This window comes from Chlorocebus sabaeus, chromosome 24 (assembly GCF_047675955.1).
Source record: "Chlorocebus sabaeus isolate Y175 chromosome 24, mChlSab1.0.hap1, whole genome shotgun sequence".
NCBI lineage: Eukaryota > Metazoa > Chordata > Mammalia > Primates > Cercopithecidae > Chlorocebus > Chlorocebus sabaeus.
In genome coordinates, this window is record NC_132927.1 from 44,144,121 (window position 1) to 44,167,204 (window position 23,084).

At 43.3% G+C, this 23,084-nt stretch overlaps 1 protein-coding gene and 1 pseudogene across 3 annotated transcripts in view; both read right to left on the reverse strand.

Moving 5' to 3' along the window:
• Nucleotides 1-11,974: 11,974 nt before the first annotated feature.
• LOC119619212 (small nucleolar RNA U3) lies at nt 11,975-12,082 on the reverse strand (annotated as a pseudogene).
• Nucleotides 12,083-13,276: 1,194 nt separating this feature from the next.
• Nucleotides 13,277-23,084, reverse strand: part of ZFYVE26 (zinc finger FYVE-type containing 26) — a 67,336-nt gene continuing 57,528 nt past the window's right edge. For all 3 annotated transcript variants that reach the window (XM_037984148.2, XM_007987084.3, XM_037984147.2), the window contains 7 exons: nt 22,461-22,658; nt 21,558-21,757; nt 20,583-20,724; nt 20,220-20,279; nt 18,849-19,031; nt 17,856-17,900; nt 13,277-15,416 (listed from right to left, as the gene is read on the reverse strand). In XM_037984148.2, the coding sequence (XP_037840076.2) occupies nt 15,213-15,416; nt 17,856-17,900; nt 18,849-19,031; nt 20,220-20,279; nt 20,583-20,724; nt 21,558-21,757; nt 22,461-22,658 (1,032 nt within the window). In that variant the 3' untranslated portion in view covers nt 13,277-15,212. The remainder of the gene's footprint in view (nt 15,417-17,855; nt 17,901-18,848; nt 19,032-20,219; nt 20,280-20,582; nt 20,725-21,557; nt 21,758-22,460; nt 22,659-23,084) is intronic.

Sequence of the window (23,084 nt, forward strand, 5' to 3'; positions counted from 1 at the left end):
AACCAAGTCATGTATGGGCTGCAAGGTGCTGACCCCAGCTGCCACATCTGGAGCATCACGCTGGTATTGGTATTGGTGACACAGGGTTCTTGAGCAAACCTGCTCACAAGGCTGAGTTCCTCCATTTCCATACATTCAAACATAGCCATTTTTATTTCACTAGAATCTTCTTTCTATAAGACATCCTTTTTTACTGAGAGAACAGAATAACACCTTGAAAAGAGTGTTCCTTAGTATAGACGGAATCCTTATATTATGTGTGTTTGGAATCTTTTGGGCTATTCTATTTTATAAACTTTTCAAGCTTGCCACACTACTGGCTAGTATGATTGGCTTAATTAAGGTCATCCTCTTCTTGGTTCGTGTCAAATATTTGAAACCTGAACATTTGAGAAATCTCTTTGGATATTCTCTAAGATACTCAGTAACCTTGAGGCCAATTGCTGAGGGTGAGGGACTAGTAGCCTAAATCTGGGCTACAAGAACTGGGGAATAGCAAGGAGCAGGTCTAGGCCTAGAACTCAGGGCAAAGACAGCAGCTGGAATGTAGGATGCTCAGAGTCTGTAGCTGCTGGGAGGAATCAATCTGAGTTAGGCAGACAGACAAAAGCAGTTTCCCGGCACCCAAAGGGAAAGGATTTTACTCCCCCATAGCCTAATGGCCTTAGGAAATTTGAGTGATGACGGAGACACTCTTTCCCTTGAGTTTTAGGAAAGGAGTGCGATTCTCTGCGTTATCCCCATCTCCTTCCTTCCTGAAGGAGGCTCCACTTGCAGAACGCATCATTTCCTGCCATCCTTAACAAGGATCACAGCTTGGCCAGCTCACAGTGGTACAGGGCTGGGAGTGGATACTCCTGACCACAATGCTGTACTGCCTCTCATTTAAAGGCATTTTGTTAAATATCTGGCTAGAGAAAATATTTTAAATCTGAAAGTTTCCATCATATCCCAAATTATTAGATGCACTTACAACCAACAGCAAGTGACACCAAATATTGGGAAGCTGAGCAGCAAAGAATGCAAAAGAAAACAAAGGTAGGCATGGGTATTGATTCGACACGTGGTTGGCATTTTCAGAATATTAAGTGATAGTTGTTCCCCTTGTTCAGATTCCAGACTCCATCATTTCTAGTGTTCAGGTGCTCCTATAAGACACAGCCTCCCTCAGCACTACTCCTTCAGAATCGCCTCGTTCTCAGGCTACATCTCACCTTTCTGTAGTGTCTTGCCAAACACCAAAAAGACCATCTAGTCTGCTCAGCCTGGGCAAGGAACATGTGCCAGTCTTGGCCTCTTGTCATGTTTCCAGAAAAGACTTGCCCCAAGTTAACATATGAGCAAGTGAAAGGCCTTGACTCTGCACAAACAATGCTGGGGATTGGTGGATGAGACACGGTTCGACCTTCCCATCTTGGCTCCCTGAATTCCCCTGCAACCATCGGGGCTGTTTTTCTGCAATTGACTTGTGCTTGGATATGGATATGGCTTCCTGCCTTGACAGAGTGCCCCTTAACGTACAGGAAACAAGATCCCAGATGAGAAGGGCTCTGGGATTTCCGTTGTTCCAGACTTCCCTCCTAGATGCTTCTCTAACTTCCCCAGTTCCACTGCCTTCGCTATTCCTGGCTTCTTTTAGCCTCAAACCCTTAGCTAATGTAGACTGGGGTGGAAAATCTTTTTTCTTTGGCTTGGCCGAGACTGTCCTAATACCCTAAAAATAATACTTCAAAGGGAACTAAAGGAAAAGGAAATCAAAGAAACATATGAAACTCAAGAAGCAAACAGTTTCAGAGCACCGATTTCCTAGGTGGTGACTAGCTGCCACAGATTACCTTGGTTGGCACTTGGCCCTTGTCCAACTCAACTCTGTATACAATGTCGCCATGCATCCCAAGCCCAGGAGGATATACCTTGTGTATTTGGTCTCTTTTAGTTATAAGATAGAAACTCACTTTGAGCAAGCTTAAGTCCCAAACTATGGAATATTTTGCTCTTAAACTCAAGGAAGGGTTGAAACTGGAAAGTGGGAATGGGCAGAGATGTATCTCAGAAATAACTAGAACTCAAGCACCAAGCAACACCAGACTCCTCTCCCTCTATTGTTGAAGAGTTCCTGCAGCCATTTCTTACTTTTATAATTTAAAAAATTCCAGGTTTGGCTTGGGTCAAATGCTCACTGTGAAGCATTCAACTGTAGTTAGGTATTGGGTATTGAAAAGCCTCTTCTACAGCTATGATATTCTCATATATGTTATTTTGATATCACTATCATATTCTCATATTGTAGAAGAGGCATTTCAAATCAGTCAGAAAAACAGACAATGTCATAAGTGGTGCTGGACAAATAACTATCCAAATGAAACATAAAGTTAGATTCTTTGCATCACACCATTCAAAAAATGAGTAGTATGTGGATTAAAAGGCAAAAGAAGTTGTGAAAGTATTAGAAAAAAATATAGAAGAATACCTTTATGCCCTTGGAAGAGGGATAGCATTCTTAAGACATGAAAAGCAAAAAGCATGTGGGAAAAGAGGAATACATCTAAAAAGCATACCACAAATAAAGTTCAAAGTCAAGTGATATTGGTGAACATATTTGAAATGGTTTTAGGTTAGATATTCTAGGGAAAATGGACTTTGAGATACAGACATTTGCACACAGCAAATTTATTAGGCGGACTCTTGGGATTGGCATCTATAGGGGCGTGAGAGAAGTGGGACAGGGCAGAGGGTGAAGTTGAACTGCGATGCAGTCACACTAAAGGATTAGGTGATCCTGTTCCACAGGGAGCTCTGGAGCTGAGCTATCTTGAATTGAGGAAAGGATGTTGGTCTTTTTTTTTTTTTTTTTGAGGCGGAGTCTCGTTCTGTCTCCTAGGCTGGAGTGCAATGGCCGGATCTCAGCTCACTGCAAGCTCCGCCTCCCGGGTTTACGCCATTCTCCTGCCTCAGCCTCCTGAGTAGCTGGGACTACAGGCGCCCGCCACCACGCCCGGCTAATTTTTTGTATTTTTTAGTAGAGACGGGGTTTCACCATGTTAGCCAGGACGGTCTCGATCTCCTGACCTTGTGATCCGCCCGTCTCGGCCTCCCAAAGTGCTGGGATTACAGGCTTGAGCCACCGCGCCCGGCGATGTTGGTCTTTAAACACCCGCGGTGACCAGTAATTGGGTGTGGGCAGCTTCCAGGGAGGGGACATGACGTGGGTGAGGGCAAGTTCTAGATAAAAACTCAGCTGAGAGTTGGCAGCTGTGTACATTTCCAGCATCTAGGAGAATGAGTGCTTCATTTCTTCTTCTTTTCTTTTCTTTTTTCTTTTTTTTTTTTTTTTTTTGGTAGAGATAGGGTCTCTTTCTGTTGCCCATGCTGGCCTTGAATTCCTGGGCTCAAGCAATCTTCCTGTCTTGGCCTCTCAAAGTGCTGGGATTACAAGCATGAGCCACTAGGCCTAGCTGTGTGCTTCATTTCTAAAGGGAATATATTAGTCCGTTCTTACACTGCTATAAAGATCCTACCTGAGATTGGGTAGTTTATAAAGAAAAGAGGTTTAATTGACTCATACTTCCACATGGCCGGGGAGGCCTCAGGAGACTTACAATCATGGTGGAAGGTGAAAGGGAAGCAAGGCACGTCTTCATAAGGTGTCAGGAGAGAGAGAGAGTGCAGGGGAAACTGCCACTTTTAAAATTATCAGGTCTCATGAGAACTCCCTCACTATCACGAAGAGAATGGGGGAAACCACCCCCATGATTCAATCACTTCCCACCAGGTCCCTCCCTCAACACATGGGGATTACAATTTCAGATGAGATTTGGGTGGGGACACAGAACCAAACCATAGGAGGGAATCCAGGTGGTGCACTACAGCATCTGCTGCAGATGTATATGTATATAAGACCAATCTTATATTTATATAGATAATATGTATCACACAAAAGAGTAGTACCCATGTTTTTATTCATTCTTCTGTAGACTCGGGGTCTTGCTTTATTGCCCAGGCTGATCTCGAACTCCTGGACTCAAGTGATCCTCCCACCTTGGCCTCCCAAAGTGCTGGGATTACAGGTGTGAGCCACCACTCTCAGTCAGTTATCATCTAAAGAACTTCTACTTCTCAGTAAGAACAAGACACAGAACCCAACAGAGAACTTTGCAAAAGTTATAAATAGGACATTTTCAGAAGAAATGCAAATGGTCAATATACCTAAGTCAAGATGTTTAACCTGACTAGTGATCAGAGAACTACAAATTAAAACAAGATGCCATTGTACCATTTTAAACCATCAGATTGTCAAAAATTTGAAAGTTTAGCAAATATTGGCAAAAATATAGAAAAATAGATATTTTTATATACTGCTGTTATGAGTGGAAGAAATGGTGAAGCCATTTCTACCAGCAATTCAGCTTCTTAATATCTGCAGTAACATTAGCCTATGTATGTAAAGAGGAGGCATTGTTCATATTAGCAAAAAAATGGAAATAGCCTAAAAGTCTATCAGTTGGGGAAAACTAATCTCTGGTATGATTATACAATCTGACATGATTAATGATTACATACTAATATACTTATATTTACTAATATACTTATAAATATATACTTATAAAAATATACTTATAAACAATTATATACTAATCTCTGTGTGATTATACAATGAAATAATTATTTTGGAGTAATTATTCCAAAAATCATTATATTTAAAAAATAATTATACACATATATACTTGGCTAAATCACACTGAATTTCAGAATGATGTGTTCTGTGTAGTAAGACTTATATTTTGAAATTACACACATATAATATATATTTTCTATGAGTACATATATAGGTATGAAAAACACAGAAAAAGATCTAAAACAATATATAATGAATGTGTAAGAGAGGTTATCCTGGGGAAGGATTAATCGGAAATGATTTTTCAATTTTTTAAAAGCAGAATATTCTTATATCTTACTTGAAAATTAAACATTAATAACTTCAGCAGACACTGTTAGTTGTCACCCAATAGTCATTCCCTACTCTGGCTTTGTTCCAGTGTCTACCTCTGCTTTCTGTGAATGATTAACCGATCGCAGTTGTTCTCAACTCTGGCTGTGTATTTTTAAATATTTAAGATGCCAAAGCCCAGGCCTCACCACAGAGATCCGTATTTCATTGTTCTCACCTTGGGAAAATGTTTTTGAAAGCGACCCAGGTGATTCTGATGGGCTGTTGGGACTGTGAGCCACTGGCCCAAAGCAACCGTGAGGATCACATTCCCTTGCAAGTGATGGTGATGGAAAAGTCATGTGGCTCAACCATGGCCGGTGGGATGTGGAAGGAGCCTCTTCGGTAGCTTCTAGGAAAGGCTTCCTCATTGATTAAAACATGAGGCACAGGAAGAAATTTTCTGTCTCCTGTTAGATGTTGTCATGGCTAAATGTGTCATGGCTAAATCATTCACAAGATGATTAAAACCATCATCTTGAGTCCGTGAGTGAAGCTGGCTGGCCCAAAAACTAGCTCACATGCTGAGGGTGGTGAAAGGAAAGAGAGAGAGAATCTGGGTTGCTGATGACGTGGTGGTGAGTCACTGAATTAACCAAGACTGGAGCTATGTTCCCTTGGGACTTCTTGTTACACAACATAATAAAGTGACCTTATTAAGTCTGTGTCCTACTGATACTATCATATTATGTTGAACTCTATAAAGTTGTTGACATTCTACCATTTTTAACCTATTTTTAAATTTTTTTTTTTTTTTTTTTTACTTTTTTTTTCTTACCATCACTGCTAGTCCAAGGCAGATATCTTCCTGACCTACTTTTATCACCTTCAATTTCCTCATCTGCCAAGTGAATATTTGACAACTTTTTTGTTACATTTTGCTCCACCCCCAAGATCTGTCATCTTCCATTGATTTCTGCATGTGACAGATATCCATGGAGGTAACTGACCTAATATCCTAGCACAGAGAATCCTAATAGTCCTGGCACACCCTCACAGGTGTTCACCCAAGTTTTAATCTATATGTACAATCTATTTTATCTACATATGGATATATAATCTATATTAGCCAAAATGATCAGCTAAGAAAATCACAGGAGATGAGGTACAGCTTCCTCCGATAGGAGATTAACTGCTGTAACAAACAATGTTAACTTTAGTGGCACAATATAATAAAAGTTTATTTCTTACTCATGTCACATTCCAATGCAGGGATGAGGGTGGGAGGGTGGTTCTGCTCCCCATGGCCAAGAAAAAAATCAATGGTTCCATTATCCCCCAGGGCCTCAGTGTTCTCTATTGGATCCCCTGTAGCCAGCTGCCAGATGATGCAAAAGAGAGCATCCAGCTATATCCAGCTATTCCATTTCTGGGTCAGGGATGTACAGTAATAAAAGCCCATAAAAATTGTTTTTCCTGTTTTCATCTTAATAAAATCACTATGCTGTCATAGTAATCTAATAATTTATGTTCCAATGACAGCAGTTACTTAAAGGATTAAATGAATATAACTGTATTGAAAGTATACACAATTTAATATATTCTCATAAAAATGGAAATCAAAGAAATGCAAAAATAAAAATTATTTTTAAAATGTTTAGGTTATTTTTCTTTTAAAACATTTAAATTATCTATTAAAATTAAAAGACAAATTACAGTATTGAGTATCAACATTTTAAATTCAAATTATTTAAATAATGCTGAATATTTTTATTTTTTGAAAATTTAGTTAATTCTATGATTTTTGTAAAATAGAACAATTTACAATTCTGAAGTTCATTGTCCATTTAGTTGCTAATGTAAACAATGGATATCATACTTCATGCATGTTTCCTTTATACCTATATGCCTACGAATTCAAAAGTTATGTGGGCCAGGCGCAGTGGCTCATGTCTGTAATCCCAGCACTTTGGGAGGCCAAGGCGGGTGGATCCTGAGATCAGGAGTTTGAGACCAGCCTGGCCAAGATGGTGAAACCTCATGTCTACTAAAAATACAAAAATTAGCCGGGCACGGTGGCAGGCACCTGTAATCCCAGCTACTCAGGAGCCTGAGGCAGGAGATTCATTCGAACCAGGAGGGACGGAAGTTGCAGTGAGCCAAGATGGCACCACTGCACTCCAGCCTGGGTGACAGAGTAAGACTCCATCTCAAAAAAAAAAAAAAAAAAGTAATATGAATTGTTTAATATTGCTAATTTTTAAAGACTCCATAGACAAGTGTTGCAAATACACATTGGAATATGAAGGACAAAAATCTAGACCCTTCGACTACTGAAAATGACACCCGTTTTAATGCAAGTATTTATTATACTCATGCTGGGGAAGAATGTGACAAGTTAATGAATCTGTCTTTCCTCCTCGCCAACTGCTTCCTTTATTCTGAGCCTCCCTATGCTCAGAAGCAGAAGCACAAGCTGCACACATTCAAAGCCTTTGGGTGCCGTTAAGGGTTTCCCTGGCCCCTAAACAATGTGAATCGTGAGAGTAAATGTTTAGGGTATCAGGTTATGTCAGCACTGAGTTCCAGAGCCTCATGTGTTTGTAAATACACTTATTATTTTCTTGTGCATTCTGGCGAAACATAAGGCTTTCAAAGTGGCTGGTCAAGGGAAGGAGCCCTTCTTGCCTGGGTCTAAGGGCAATACTATTCATGTAGTTCACATTCATGTAGTCCTGACATGTCCAGTGGGGGCCCAACCCTAGGAATTCCCAGAGAAGAGGGCACTTTGATGTGCCAGATAGAAATATGGTAGATGCCAGACCCTAACTAGCATCTACCATAGAGGTTTCATGTCAATCTGGCATAAAAGATCAAGTATTTATTGAACATATGAGAATTTTGCCTTATAAAGTATCTGAGAAAGTATGATTAAACAGTAAATAACTCACCTCAAAAAACAACATGGTACTGAAGGAAGACCAAGTGAATGGTGTGATAACCGTGATATACATGGGTTGCCCAAAGCACTACTATTTGAAAACGTGATGAATATTCACTCAGAGTCAGTTCTCTGACCTTCTCCTAATCACTGACTCCTAATCACCGACTTCTACTCTTCTTCGGTCCTCAATTCCCATGACAAAGACTACACCTGCACATCTTGCCGTCACATGAACTCTCTGCTCTCCAGATAACTTTTAACATCCCACTCTAGCCACAACCTCCTACTCCTCCAACTTTCTTCCTGGCTGATTCACTTGCCCCATTATCACTCCTGTCTAGTGAAGGCCAAGCACCCATGGAGTGGTCCATCTCTCTGATTTCTATATACCAAGAGTACAGCTGGAGAAAATCACTCAGTCTCACAGATTGGAGCTACCATGAATCACTGGTCACCAACATCAACTGGGGTTTCCATTATGCTAAGTGAAATAAACCACACACAAAAGGACAAATACTGTATGATTCCACTTGCCTGAGCACCTAGAGTAGTCAAATTCACTGACAAAAAGTACAGTAGAGGTTACGAGGGGCTGTGAGGAGGGGTAAATGGGGAATTAGTGTTCAATGGGTGCAGAGTTTCAGTTGGAGGATGAACAAGTTCTGGAGATGGATGGTGTGATGGTTGCACAACAATGTAAATGTACTCAATGCCACTGAGGTGTACACTTAAAAGTGGTTAAAATGGCAAATTTTATGTTATGTATATTTTAGCACAATAAAAAACATCAAGTCTTTCAAGGATCCTAGGCTCTGTATCTGCTTAGCCTCTCCATACCTCAATATTATAGAGAAGTCCTTTGATTCTTCTAGATTTATTATTTGTTCATATGGAGTTGGTAGAAGGTGCAACTCTAGGATGAATGTTTGAGACGAAGAGGCTTCTGCAACAGTCAGGGGAGGAGGTGATAAGGACCTGAACTACAGTGATGAAGTAGAAGGGTCAGGTTCTTCTGGCTGGAAAGGTAGGATGATAGGATTTGACTTTGGACATAGCTTGATGCATGGCAGGTACTTAAATGTTTTCAAATGAGGAGGTGGGGGAAGACACAGTCAACACAGAGTTCCTCCCTCCCTCCCTTCCTCCCTCCCTCCCTCCCTTCCTCCTTCCCTCCCTCCCTCCCTTCCTCCCTTCCTTCCTTCCTTCCTCCGTACCTCCCTCCCTCCCTCCCTCCCTCCCTCCCTCCCTCCCTTCCTTCCTTCCTTGTCTTTCTCTCTCTTTCTTTCTTTCTTTCTTTCTTTCTTTCTTTCTTTCTTTCTTTCTTTCTTTCTTTCTTTCTTTCTTTCTTTCTTTCTCTTTCTCTTTCTTTCTTTCTTTCTCTTTCTTTCTTTTTCTTTCTTTCTTCCTTTCCTTCCTTCCTTCCTTTCTTCTTTCCTTTTTTCTTTCTTTCTTTCTCTCTTTCTCTCTTTCTTTCTCTCTTTCTCTCTTTCTCTCTTTCTCTCTTTCTCTTCTTTCTTTCTTTCTTTCTTTCTTTCTTTCTTTCTTTCTTTCTTTCTTTCTTTCTTTCTTTCTTTCTTTCTTTCTTTCTTCTGCCTCTCTCTCTCTCTCTCTTTTTTTTCAGGGTCTTACTCTGTTTCCCAGGCTGGAATGCAGTGGCACAATCTTGGATCATGGCAGCCTCTAACTCCTGGGCTCAAGCAATCCTCCCACCTCAGCCTCCCTAGTAGCTGGAACTACAAGTGCCCACCACTATGCCTGACTAATTTTCTTATTTTTTGTAGTGAGGGTCTTGTTATGTTGGCCAGGCTGGTCTTGAACTCCTGGGCTCAAGTGATTCCTCCACCTCAGCCTTCCAAAGTGTTGGGTTACAGGCATGAGACACTGCACCTGGCTGGCACAGAGGTTTCTAACCAGGCAGCATACACGATAGTAATAATAACATTCTGTAATACTATATATTCACAGCTGGATGTGGTGGCTCACACCTGTAATCCCAGCACCTTGGGAGGCCAAGGTGGGCAGACTGCTTGAGCTCAGGAGTTTGAGACCAGCCTGAGCAACATGGCGAATAAACCCTGTCTCTATAAAAAAATACAAAAATTAGCCTGGCCTGGTGGTGCATACTTGTAGCCTCAGCTACTCAGCAGGCTGAGGTGGGAGGATGGCTCAAGCCCAGGAGGCAGAGGTTGCAGTGAACTGTGATCACACCATGGCACTCCAGCCTGAGTGACAGAGCCAGACCCTGTCTCAGTAAAATAAAATAAAATAAAATAAAATAAAATAAAATAAAATAAAATAAAACAAAACTATATATTTACTGAAGAAGGAAGTTCAGGTTTGTGGGTAGAATCGAATGCATTCCATTTTGGACATGCTAATAATTTTAGGTGCAGGTTAGCCTTGTGGTGAGTTCCAGGAGGTAGTCAAAAGGCAGATCTCGTGTGGGAAAGAGTTAAGGGCGGCAGTCAACACGACTGCTGAAGCTATGGGATTGTATGGGAGAATATGAGTGTCAAGAAGGAGTGGCTAGAACCTTGAGGAATTTGTCGTTAAGTGGGATGAAGAGAAAGCATAGGCAGAGAAGCGAATAATCTGTACAGGAGAAGGCACTCGATGCAGGACTGAGGGAGGAGGTTTGACAATGGTAGACTGGAGGGTAGGGTAGAGGAGGTGCTGAAGGAAGGGCTCCAGGCAGAAATAACAACATGCAGAATTAGTGAGCAGGAAAGCATTCCACCAAAGAAGCCATTCAGTAACCAGATATTGAATGAATTTGTTGTGGAAGAACTGAAAATTTCAGGGATAGGTCAGTTAACATTGTCACTGTGGAAGAAGAGAGGAAGGCCAGGAAAAGGCTGTTTCCTCTGGGGTTACTGTGACTATCAATATTTGGTGGCTTGGGTATTAAAAGAGTCTAATAGCCTTTGATCTACTTTGCTTAAGCTCCAGCCAAAGATATCTGGTAACCTTGGAGTGTCTCAGGTTTCTAAACATAGTGGTCATCTATCCTCAGTTTAGAGTGGGTGTTCCAATTTTCTCTGTTGTGACATATCTTTGTGCTATGTCCACTACCAAGTGGTTTTCAGGTCTACTTAAATCATTACTGTTGTTTGTTTTCAGAGCTGTTTTTTTAATTTTTAAATTTATTATGTATTTTAAGTTCTGAGATACATGTGCAGAACGTGTAGGTTTGTTACATAGGTATACATGTGCCATGGTGGTTTGCTGCACCTATCAACCCATCAACTAGGTTTTAAGCCCTGCACACATTAGGTATTTGTCTTAATGCTCTCCCTTTCCTTTCCCACCTCCCTACGGCAGGCCCGGGTGTGTGATATTCCCCTCCCTGTCTCCACGTGTTCTCATTGTTCAACTTCCACTTATGAGTGAGAACATGCAATGTTTGGTTTTCTGTTCCTGTGTTAGCTTGCTGAGAATGTTGGCTTCCAGCTTCATCCATGTCTCTGCAAAGGACATGATTCTTTTTTATGGGTGCATAGTATTCCATGGTGTGTATGTGCCACATTTTCTTTATCCAGTCTATCACTGATGGGCATTTGGGTTGGTTCCAAGTCTTTGCTATTAGGAATAATGCTGCAGTAAATACATGTGTGCATGTCTCTTTACAGTAGAATGATTCATAATCCTTTGGGTATATACCCAGTAATGAGATTGCTGGGTCAAATGGCATTTCTGGTTCTAGGTCCTTAAGGAATAGCCACACTGTCTTCCACAATGGTTGAACTAATTTACACTCCCACCAACAGTGTAAAACCATTCCTATTTCTCCACAGCCTCGCCAGCATCTGTTGTTTCCTGACTTTTTAATAACTGCCATTCTAACTGGCATGAGATGGCATCTCATTGTGGTTTTGATTTGCATTTCTCTAAAGACCAGTGATGATGAGCTTTTTTCATATGTTTGTTGGCTGCATAAATGTCTTCTTTTGAGAAGTATCTGTTCATATCCTTTGCCCACTTTTTGATGGGATTGTTTTTTTCTTGTAAATTTATTTAAGTTCCTTGTAGATTCTGGATATTAGACCTTTGTCAGATGAAGAGATTTAAAAAATTTTCTCCCATTCTGTAGGTTGCCTGTTCATTCTGATAGTGTCTTTTACTGTGCAGAAGCTCTTTTGTCAGTACTCTACACATTCAGAGAAACTTCTCTACTAGCGAACTATAGAAATGAACCCTGAAAGTATAGTCTTTTTTTTTTTTTTACATGAGAAATTGGATGAGGTCACGTTCCGGGGAAAGGAGATAATGAACAGTGATGACACAGTCCGTGGCTCAAGTATCATACTGCAAACATATGCCTGAAGTGCGTGGCAAGAAAACAGTTTAAGCTAAGTTTGAGTTCTGCTTTCCCCAAAGACCCTACACCTGGTTTCAAAGATTGACAATTTGGTCGATATTGAAAAGATATATAGAGCTTTTAAAATGACAAATAGCTTTTTAAAGAGTTTTAGAGGCTGGGGCACAGGGCCAGGGGAAGTGGCCCTGTAATTCTAGCACTTTGGGAGAATGAGGCTGAAGGATTGCTTAAGCCCAGAAGTTCAAGACCAGCCTGGGCAACACAGTGAGATACTGTCTCTATAAAAAATAAAAAAATTAGCCAGGCCACTGCACTCCAGCCTGGTGACAGAGCTAGAGCCTGTCTCAACAACAACAACAACAACAACAACAACAACAAAATTCACTAAAGAAGAAACCTTTCACCCATTGGACTAGCAAAAATCCAGAAAATTTGGTAACAGTTGGGGCAAGGGTATGGGAAAGCAGGTACGCTCTACAGTGCTGGTGGGAGAGTTAATTGCTACAACCTCTTTGGAAGGTAACTGGCAGTATTTGTTAAATGCACTTATTCTCTGATCCACCACTTCTGGACAAGATAATTCAACGCAGCATAATCTGTAGTGGTGAAAGATGGCAACAACATAAAATGTACATCATTAGAAACTGGTTAAATAATTGTGGTATATCTTCACAGTGGAACACTTTAGTCATTAATATTCGTTTATGCATAAGTAGCTCTGGAACTATAAGCTAGACACTGATAACAATGGTGGCCTCTGGGAGGGGACTGGGCTGGGTGGACAGGGTGGAAGGGACTTTTCACTTACCTTTTGTACCTTATAAATGTATTACCTATCTCTACCCATCCCCCAACTAAAGCAAAAAAAAAAAAAAAGGTTTCTGGTGGTAGAGGGTGCACTAATAGTTTTTAACACACAGGAAATGAGATAAATCCAAAGCAGAGTCATTAGTCATTATGGGGATTATTTAGAGTAAGTCTGAATTGAAGGCCATCTGATCTTCCCCACCCACCTTTTCTCTCCACAAGGAAAAAGGACAGGAAGGGTAGGCGCAAGAAAGCACAAAGAAGTTACGAAGCCAAGAAACACGTTGATAGACACTTTATTGTGGCTTATTTGTAGTAAAACATTCAACCCCTCAACATAGATATCTGTTTTGGTGGTTTTTCTGTTGGAGACTACAGCGTGGTATTCAAAGGCTTTTAGCCTCATCTCATATCAGTCTAGTCAGTGGTTACCTATAATTTGATAGTTCAATGAGTTAGAGGAAAATGTCAGGAAAATCTGGTCTTATCCCAAATTAAGGGCTGCAAGATTTGTGACCCATTAGTATAAAGTGCTTATGTTCAGTGCAAAAAAGGCAGACTCAGAAGGGCAAGCAGATGCCAGAGAAGGACATTTCCTGGGAGATGGATACGTTCTATGACTCAAGGAAGGAAAAGCCAAACTTTAGCCCAAATGGATCTAGTAGTTTCCTTACGGTCTTTTTCCTCTCTAACAGGACCAAAACTTCTCATCTGACAGATGTCCATGAGTTGTTTATTTTACTACTAAAAATCTCGGTTCAGAGGGAAATCCACAGGATTTCTAAGCACCAAAGACACTGACTTCAGCTTCCAGTTTCTGTTTGTCTTAGCATCATGGGTGGGACCAATAGGCTGAGCTCTGGCCAGTGAGAGGTTCAGAGCTGCAGAGCTTTCTTTAGGCCCCTCATTTGCAAATTGAAGTCACTGAGTATGACACACCTTGTCTCAAACATTGTCACATCTTGGGTGGGAAGACAAGCCAGTGCATATTAAAGAAGCACTTCACCTAGTTTTCCACCAACCGGATGTGACCTATTCATTATGCCCTCATTCTGACTCTGTCCAGAGGCCCAATTCCAAGCCAACCCTTGACTCCCTCTTCTAAGACAGAGAAAAGAAGTGCACTCCCTTCCCAATGACCCCACGTGTCTGCATATCCATCCCGTGGTTCTGAAGAGACTGAATGGAAGCAGGAGGGAAAAGGAAGCAGCTTCCTAATCAATTCAAGCAGCACGAACAGGACTGCAGCTCAAATAGGTAAAATCGAGTCATTCAGTCCTACGATCCTGGCCACCATTTCTCTCCCCAGACCCTCAAAGAGAAAGTCATGTTTTCTCACCCACCAACTTTGCAGGAGGGACATTGACAAGAGGCAGCTCTGTGCTTGTGAGCACCCGCTCCGCACGGCTCCCCCCACCTGCCTCCCCTGTATCCCTGTTTGGATGGTGGCCTTTCTTTCCCCTCTGGATGAATGTGATGGAGACCCTCTTGCCCATGTTAGCCTCACAGATCTGATCATTTATACATGTACCCATAGCTTTCAGATGCCTGCACCTGAAAACCCTTCTATTCAGACTACCTTCCAAAGACTCCAGGACTTCTTGTGCTTGGGAGAAGAGACACCTGGAAAACAGGTTTATTCCACAGGTAGCACTTGCCCCAAAGCCATCTCTGAATTTTGGAATGGGAAGGAAGGAAAAGAGGCAATCCTTTTGGTGTTGCTCTAATTCTCTGTAAAAGTCCTCTAGGTAAGAGGAGCTACTAAAGCACGTCCACAGGGAGGGGACTGTACAAACAGGACAACCCGGGTCAAGAACCAAAACGCAGGGAAGGTTTTCAGAGTGGCAAGTCTAAAGTAAAGTGCCTCTTTTCAATGGAGAAGAGTTTCATTTGTTCAGAAATGCTTGGGCGTAAACATCAGTGCACAGGAACATGCACGCGTGTGTGAACACACACACACTCACTCACTCTGAGGTAGAAAGAACTGGCCATCTCCAGACAAACACACATAGATTCCACAATTTTAGAGAAACATGGCACTTGCGTGAAAAGTCCTATACTTGCCTGGGAAGGCAAGTAGGGTTCAATCCAGCTCTTTCCAACCTAGGGCAGAGCCAGAGAAGTTCCACTCCACAGGAGGAAAGAGGTGGAGGGCATCGCCATCGCTGCTGTTGCCCAGCTCTCAGGTTACGTGTTCCTGGCCCCGCTGCCCAAGGTCACTTCCTGGAGCCTGAGCCATGGGCACCCCGGGGGTGGCTTGTCAGAAGCCACTGGGCACAGATGTCTTGCACTACTGCATCCCCGCTGCTCTTGGCGGCCTGCTGCACCTGCTGGACGAGGGCTGTGGCCCGCGAGTGTTCTTGCTTCACAGCAATCAAGTAGGCAGAACGCAGCTTGCAACATATCAGGTAGGCCCGAACCTGGCATTCAGTTATAAAAGAGACAGCGGAAAGGCATCCATCACTGACACATCGAGTACACAGAGCTGCAGCAGAAAGCTCAGGCAGACAGACATCACGTCTCACCTGCTACATTCATAACGGGATTCGTGCATTTTATGGTATTATAACAACTCTTTCAATGTTCTGGACATACGCTATAACACTGTGCTATTTTATAGTATAAAAAGTTATGACAAATAAGCTAAGAATTTAAAAAAGAAGGCAGGCCAGCAGGCAGTCTGGTCTCTGTCCACTCCCTCTGACACTCTCCTCCTCACTCTCCCAGGCTCTCCAGCAGCTTCTGGGCTACAGGATCAGCATTGCTCTCACCCAGAGTTGTGATTTTGTAGTTACTTGGGTGATTATTTGATTGATGCCTGTCTCCTTAACCAGACTTTAAGGGGCAAGAGTAGTGTCTGTTTTTTCTACTCCTGTAGTATTCCTGGTGCATAGCATGGGGCCTGGCATGTAGTAGGTGTTCAGTGAATATGCATTACAGGGATGAATAAACCATCAGAATCCTCCTAGAATGAACACATAGATCCTCCTCTATTTTTCTGTTTTCAGCCTGTTGAATCTAAAGTTTTTTTTTTTATAATTACAGGAAATTTGAGGAGAAAGACACACACACGCAATTGGAAAAAGTCGAATTAAGTTCTAACCCCACTTAGATCTGATTTGACTCTGCCTGCTTGGACCAAAGGCAGCTGTTTCAGGATGTGCGCATGTGTGTCTGTATCTCCCAGAATTGCTATCTCATGAATCCCCAGTTTGGTGGAGACAAGAGTCCCTTCCTTCCTGGCCCTGGTCTCCCCAGCACCCCCTGGTTAAACAGTGTTCTAGGCTGGTGAGCAGAGAGGCCTTCATAAGCTGCCACAGAGCTTCTGCCAGCAGTTGCCTTTCTGTCGCAGTAATCCCCGTTGGTTAGTGAAGGGGACTCGCCTTGCTTCCTGTATCAATGCTCCATCTGTTATTTGTTTTGGTCACTAAAGTCTTTCTTTCCTCTCTAAGCTGAATTACAGATAATCTCCTACAGCTAGATGATGTCTGGCATATTCTGAGGTCACTGAAGTGATCCAGTCCTATGCTGCTTGGGTATCCACTTGCTGCCCTAGGATGTTAGCTCTCCCCAGGCCTTGAGCTCCCCTTAGCATCTACGTACGCTAAGCTAAATATATCTCACAAGTTGGCAGGCAAAATTCCTACTAAGAGAAGAGGGGCATTTTGCCACAGAGTCAGGAATGGAGTGAATGAAGCTGTTTTTCTGGCAAGCCCCCATGGCCTCAGGTCATTTAACTGCGTTAGACAGCTGCTGAGAGAAAAATACCTGAAAAAGTAATAAGGACTATCTCTACTTTAGTGCATGTCTTTCCCAGGAATAGAGTCGCTGTCCTGCGGAGTGGGAGGCTCAGTGAAGGCTTGAGAAAGAACTGCAGTCTGGGAATCAGAGGATCTGGGCGTCTGTCCTGGCTGTTGGGTCCTCAATCTGACTCTAGAAAAGTAATTCTCTACATTTCAGGATGTCAGAATTTCATCCTTTCCAAGGAGTGCATCATGACGTTACAGAAATAAATGAAGAAATGTTTAGAAGTTGTTCTCCTTAACCCTGGAGACTGAAAAATGCCCAGTAAATTCAGTCCCGGGATCAGCAATATGGCATGGGAAGCATGTAAGAAGCTCTTTGCCTGACGTCAATTTTCATCACAGGGGACTCAGCTGTCAGATATTTTTCCTGCCGCTGGCCAGGGCAGCTCAGACTGGCTTGGCTTTCTCATGTCCCTCCTGGCCTTGGAGCCCTTCCTGCAGATGGCAGAAGGATCAATCCAGTGGTCAGCCACAAATGGGGGCATCTGGGAAGATTTTTATTCTTACTGGCACTCCTCCCAAAGGCAACGGGAAGCAAAGGTTCACCAATTTCCCAAACAGGGACGAGTTCTTTGGCCCCTGAGGAGAGGTTCATTCTGGAAACTGAGACACTGGTGGACATTGTTGGTCAAAGCGTGGGGTGGGGTTTTTTTCTTACTGTACCTTTTCCCCTCTAGGATAAAGAGATACCTGCCTACTCTGGGAACCTCATTCCATCAGTCCACCCAAAGATGGAGGTGAGGTGAAGGATTTCCTAGGGATCTCTGAGAGAAGACATCAGTTTAAAATGGAGATTCAAGAGCAGCCTAGGACACATTCGTCTTGGGGATAAAGAATTGGGAAGGCAAAGACTCATGCAGTCCATGTTCACCTACTCCCCATCTATTCCCTCCTTTCTACACCCCTAACCAAGCCTCGGTTCCACCTCTGATAACAAAGAAGCTGAGATACGGGTTGTACGGAGCTATTGTAGTGAGCAAGGGATAAAGGTGACAAGGCAAGCCTGAGACACTATTCATTAGCATCACCAGGTTTGGAGACAATTCAGCTCACCTTGTTGTCATCATTGTGTATTGCCTGGATCAGGCCCTCCAGCTCCTGAACAGAACAGAAACAGCAATGTGAGAGGGAGAAGAGTCCCACAGTCTGGGAGCCAGGGCCCAACCCAGCCTCAGCCCAGCCATTCTGACTCCAGAATGAAAATGCCTGCCTGACTTTTTTTTCTCAAAGATATGGGGTCTCACTATGTTGCCCAGGCTGGAGTGCAGGGGCTTTTCACAGGCATGATCCCACTATTGATAGCACAGGAATTTTAATCTGCTTCATTTCCAGTCTGGGCCAGTTCACCCCTCCTTAGGCAACCTGGTGGTTCCCTGCTCTTGGGAGGTCACCAAATTGATCATGAACTTAGTGCAGGCACTAAGTTCTAACACTAAGTATGTATCGGCATAATAAACTATAGTACAGAACTCCTGGGCTCAAGTGATCCTCCCGCCTCAGCCTCTAGAACAGCTGGGATTACAGACATGTGCTGCCACACCTGGCTGACTCTTCTTTGTAAACTCAACTCCTGCTTTAAGAACAAGAAAGAAAATTTAACCATAACACTAAGCTTCAGAATTTGGGGAGAAGGACAGTTCCCAAGAGGCCTGTCCATGGCCTTCACAAATGGATATGGTTCTGTTCACTCCAAAAAGCCACCATGGGAGGACAATTCTGCAGGTAACAGGCTTCAAAGGTCATCTGCTGGCCGACCCTGACCTCCTCTACAATTGTAGGAAGAAGCTCAACTCCACAGACACTTCCAGGTGCAAACAAATTTACACAGTGGGATGTTGAGAGCCACCCTGGGTATAGACATCATCTCCATAAATTTTCTTTACAGGGAAGGGTCAATTGGGGTGAGGCCATTATTGCAGAGGGGTTCAGAATGATAAAAGGATCTTGTAGAGTTTCAGGCACATTATGGGAAACAGAACAATAAAGACGGGGATGTGAAGACACTGAAATTGATGGAGGGGCCAAGAGGTACGGGAGGGAGCGTGCCTGGGGTGGAATTCTCTTGAACGCTTCCAGGCAGTTGAGGAGGATGGTGTCCCCGTCACTTTTGGCTGCCATGCCTGACTCACTGACACACTTGAGCAGTTGCCGGATCTCACTGTATTTCTCCTTTTCCACCAACTGGCGGGCAGCTCTGCAGTAGGTCATGGCAGCATCTAGCTGGAAGTCCTAGAACAGAACACGAGATGATGGGCTTAGGAGCAGGAAATGTTAACAGTGGGGAGGGAGTCAGCATTTAAAAGCTCTCACTATGCTTGGTGTAGATAAGCCATATTGATTGTGGTCACAGTAGAAAACATAAATAGACCAAACAAAAAGCAAGCATCAATTCCTCTTTGGCGTTAGGTAGAACTTTAGGAAGCAACCCCAAAAAACTGCAGCCAAGTATCTAAAATGATACATTTAGCTTGCTGCGGTGGCACTCACTGAAAATATTCTCATCAAAATCCTAAGACGAGTTCATTTTCTCTCTAATAAGTCTGCTTTTTCTTGAGAAATGGGCATTGGGGGCTGGTATTTGCTACACTGGACACCTGGTGCTCTGTTAAGAGGTTCAGAAACAGAACCATTCACTGAACGACTCATTCGCTGAAAACTGCCAGATAAACACCCTAAATCTGGTCTAGGAGAACCCTTATGCCACAGGGCCTGGGTGGAGCTGCCCCTCTGCCTGCCTACCAGGGTATCTGTGTGTGGTGAGCTCTGCCCAACACTGAAAATAGATGGGAAGAAAAACACCTGACTAATCATATATGAAGCCATTGATCACTGACACACGCACAATGCATGAATACCCTGCCTGCCCTAAGCTGCCTGCTGTCAGCTCTTGCGGTATCTGCATGGAGCTGTGTGGTGGTGGGCAGGTCTGTAGAGACTCTGCCCCTCATAGTCTCAGTGCCCTGCTCCAGCCCCTGCTCCAGTGCCACAGCCGGACCTGTGTCCTTTTATCACAAGCAATAGAAAACGTATTCCTCCAGCCAGCTCCTGTACAGACCGAGGAAGGGGAACAGCCCTTGTGGCCAGTGGAAAGCCCCTGGCCAGCCCTCCAGCCATGCTCCCTGTGAGAACGAGCAGTGTTTCTCAGGGAAACAGCTATGGGGAACTGTCTGAGACTTGGCTCCTGGTATTTATTTGGTAGCTTTTGATGAATTTGTCGTGGGTTACTTGGCTTCTGGCAAAGTGGCCTAGAGTCTTGAATTTGACCCAGTTCTATAATAGTCACCTCCTTGATTTCATCCCTAATGTGCGTGTAAATCTACTTTTCTTGGGATAAGAATTTCCTAAAGAATAATCTCTCCCGGAACTGTGGTCAGGTGCTGATTGTCCTCAGTATGGTTTGAGTAATCCAAGTCATACCTGCAGAACACGGAATGCAATTCCAAAACCATCTTCTACATTTTTCCCTCCCAGCATGACCTGAAAAGGAAAGGGAATCATGCTTAAAAACATAACAATTACTAGAGTATCCTCTTGACCAAGAATGAAGGCCCCTATTTATTCAATTATTCAACAAATATTCGTTGAGACCCTGCTAAGTGCCAGGCACTAGGGATATAAGAATGATCAAAATGGACTTGATCACCAGTCTTCGGTGGCTCATATTCTAGTGGTGAGGCAGCCATCAAACAAACAACTGAAATAACACTAGACAACTGCAATTATGATAAGTGTTCTAAAAGATGACAGTAGTCTGCCAGAGGTCTGAAACGCTGCATGTACCTTGCAGGCAACATCCATTTTCATGTGGTTATTTCCAAACAGGGTTGGCAGAGGCAAAGTGGTGATTTGAGAGGTCCCAGCACTTTCGCACCGATGCAAGAACCTGGTCACTTCCATCTGCAGCTGAAGTGTGTTCATGTGCCTGTGATGACAGAATATGCACAGTCCAGCCTCATGAGGGCCCAGGAGTGAGGTGACTGAGGCCAGGAGACTGAGAAGTCGAATAACATGGTGATGAAAAAGGGAAAAGAAATGATGCAGAGGGAAAAGAGACCCCAAACACCTTGTGAGCAGTTATGACAAATGGTGCTCTCGTGTCCTGCACAGACTCGCAATATTACGGAGCACTGTGGAACCAGATAGGGTCCAGTCATTGAATCAACAAGTATTTATTGAGCACCTATGTGCCAGGTACAGTAACACTGGTCAAGAGAGATGAGCCCTGCCCTCAGAGTTGATAGGCTAGAAGAGAAATGAATAGTAAACAAACACATAAAATAGTTAGCAATTAAGCCTCTGAAAGCGATAAATGGTAGTGGTAGAGTGTTTACCTCAGATGTAATGTTCTACGTAGAGGGATTGGCAAGTATTAAAGCTGAGAGGAATTAAGGACTTGGTGTGTTGAGGAGCCCTGAGGAGGCCAGGGATTGATGCTTAGCAACAAGAGAGTAGCAGGAGATAAAGATGGTGACATCAGCAGGGGCCAGAACGTACAGGACCCTTTTTGCCTACTGTAAGGAGTTTGGAGTGTAGTCTGATTGTAGCCTGTGATGCTAATCCTCCCTCCACTCCCACTCCGCCTACCAGCTCCTCTGTAGGCTTTCCAGGCTTGTACTAGACACTGTCATCCAGGGATGATTCCTTTTAGATTTTGTTTTCAGGATTTGGGGAATGGACAAGAGTAGCTTCATCACCAATGAAACCTGCTGCCACCCTTCCTGCCCCACACCAATGGTCCCCTGAACCTCCAGCTACCTTGACACATCAGCTGCAGTCATCTTCTTTCTGAAGAACGTGGTTTTTTTCCTTCCAGAGCTGCGGGATGTTTCTTGGAGGTAGATCTTCAGGTGGTCCTTGGCCTTAAGTAGCCATGACAGCTTCTCTCCCAGTTCTGTATATGACTTTGCTTTGTGACTGAAGAACCGAATACAGGTCATGGCGGCCCGAACTTGGTCCTAGAAGAGGAAAATAGATGTTCAGGTCAAAGTAGATCAGGGGTTTGGGGGTGGGGTGTGATGAGAATTCTCATCTGATTTCCACTAAGAGACCTCGTTTCCAGCACCCACTCCCACCAGCAGCTGAGCTGCTATTTTGAACCCGTCACCCAAAGGTCCAAGAGATCCCGAAGTGCACTGACTGATGGAGTCATTCGGTAGGACATTATTCCACCACCAAAGAGATGCTAAAAGAAGATATTTCTGATTCTCCACTCAAATCAGCTTTACTTGTACTTTGGCATTAAATAATTCAATTTCTCTGTCATTTAGTGCTGACAATCCTCAGGAAGATTGGGAGAAACATGTTCCTTCTCCTTTCACATATTTTCTCTAAAAACACTAACTTTTCCATCATTCCTTATGAATTCTACATTCATATCTCATGCTTATCTTGAAACTAACATTCATTTCTTCTTTTTTAACCTGTCAATTTCTTGCTTTCTGAAGAATGCCATTATGGACAGGATTAAAGTCTACCTCCAAACTTAGGATGGAAATCCTAATATTTAACAATGCTGGAGAGCAACATGGATTTGCTCTAGGGTCAGCCAAATAGCAAGGCCAGGGACCAATGCAATCTCATTCCCTTATCGTGCACTGCCTCCCCTGCAGGGTGGGGTATCAGCGACAGAGGTAGAAGGCAGGAAGGGGCTGCCATTACCTTCATAAACTGCTGCAGCTCGTACAGAATGTGGTAGTAGTTCTTCTTCTGTAAATGTTGGCAGGCAGCAATCAAGTACTTTCCCCAGCTCTCCAAGGTTGGATCAATGGATTCTAGCAAGTTCTCCAAAGTGTGTAGCTTCCCACTTTTATAGCTTGGCTGGAAAATGCCTTCTATAAAAACTTCTGGAGGACTCTCCTGGAGCAGGGCAGGGCGAGAAGTCAGAAGTCTTGAGTCTGGTTTTGGCACTGTCTGGGATCCACTCTGAATTTACTTCTATTGATGGACCTTCAGCATCCTCCCAATGCATTGCTTCTTAATCTTTTATGTGTCACAGATACCTTTGAGAATCTCACTCTAGCGACTGCTTCACTTCTCTCCTTCCTTTTACAGAGAAGCCCCTTGACAGGGTTATACACCCTCACTGTCTCCAATTCCCTCCTGTGATTTTTCTCTTGAACCCACTCTAATCTAGCTCTGCACCCATAACTTCCACTGAAACTGCCCCTTTGGTCACCAGTGACCACTAAACTCTAAATCTAACAGTTAATTCTTGATCCTCATTTTCTACCTGATCGATCAGCAGCTTTTGACAGAGATGGCTTCTTCCTCCTTGAAAAGCCT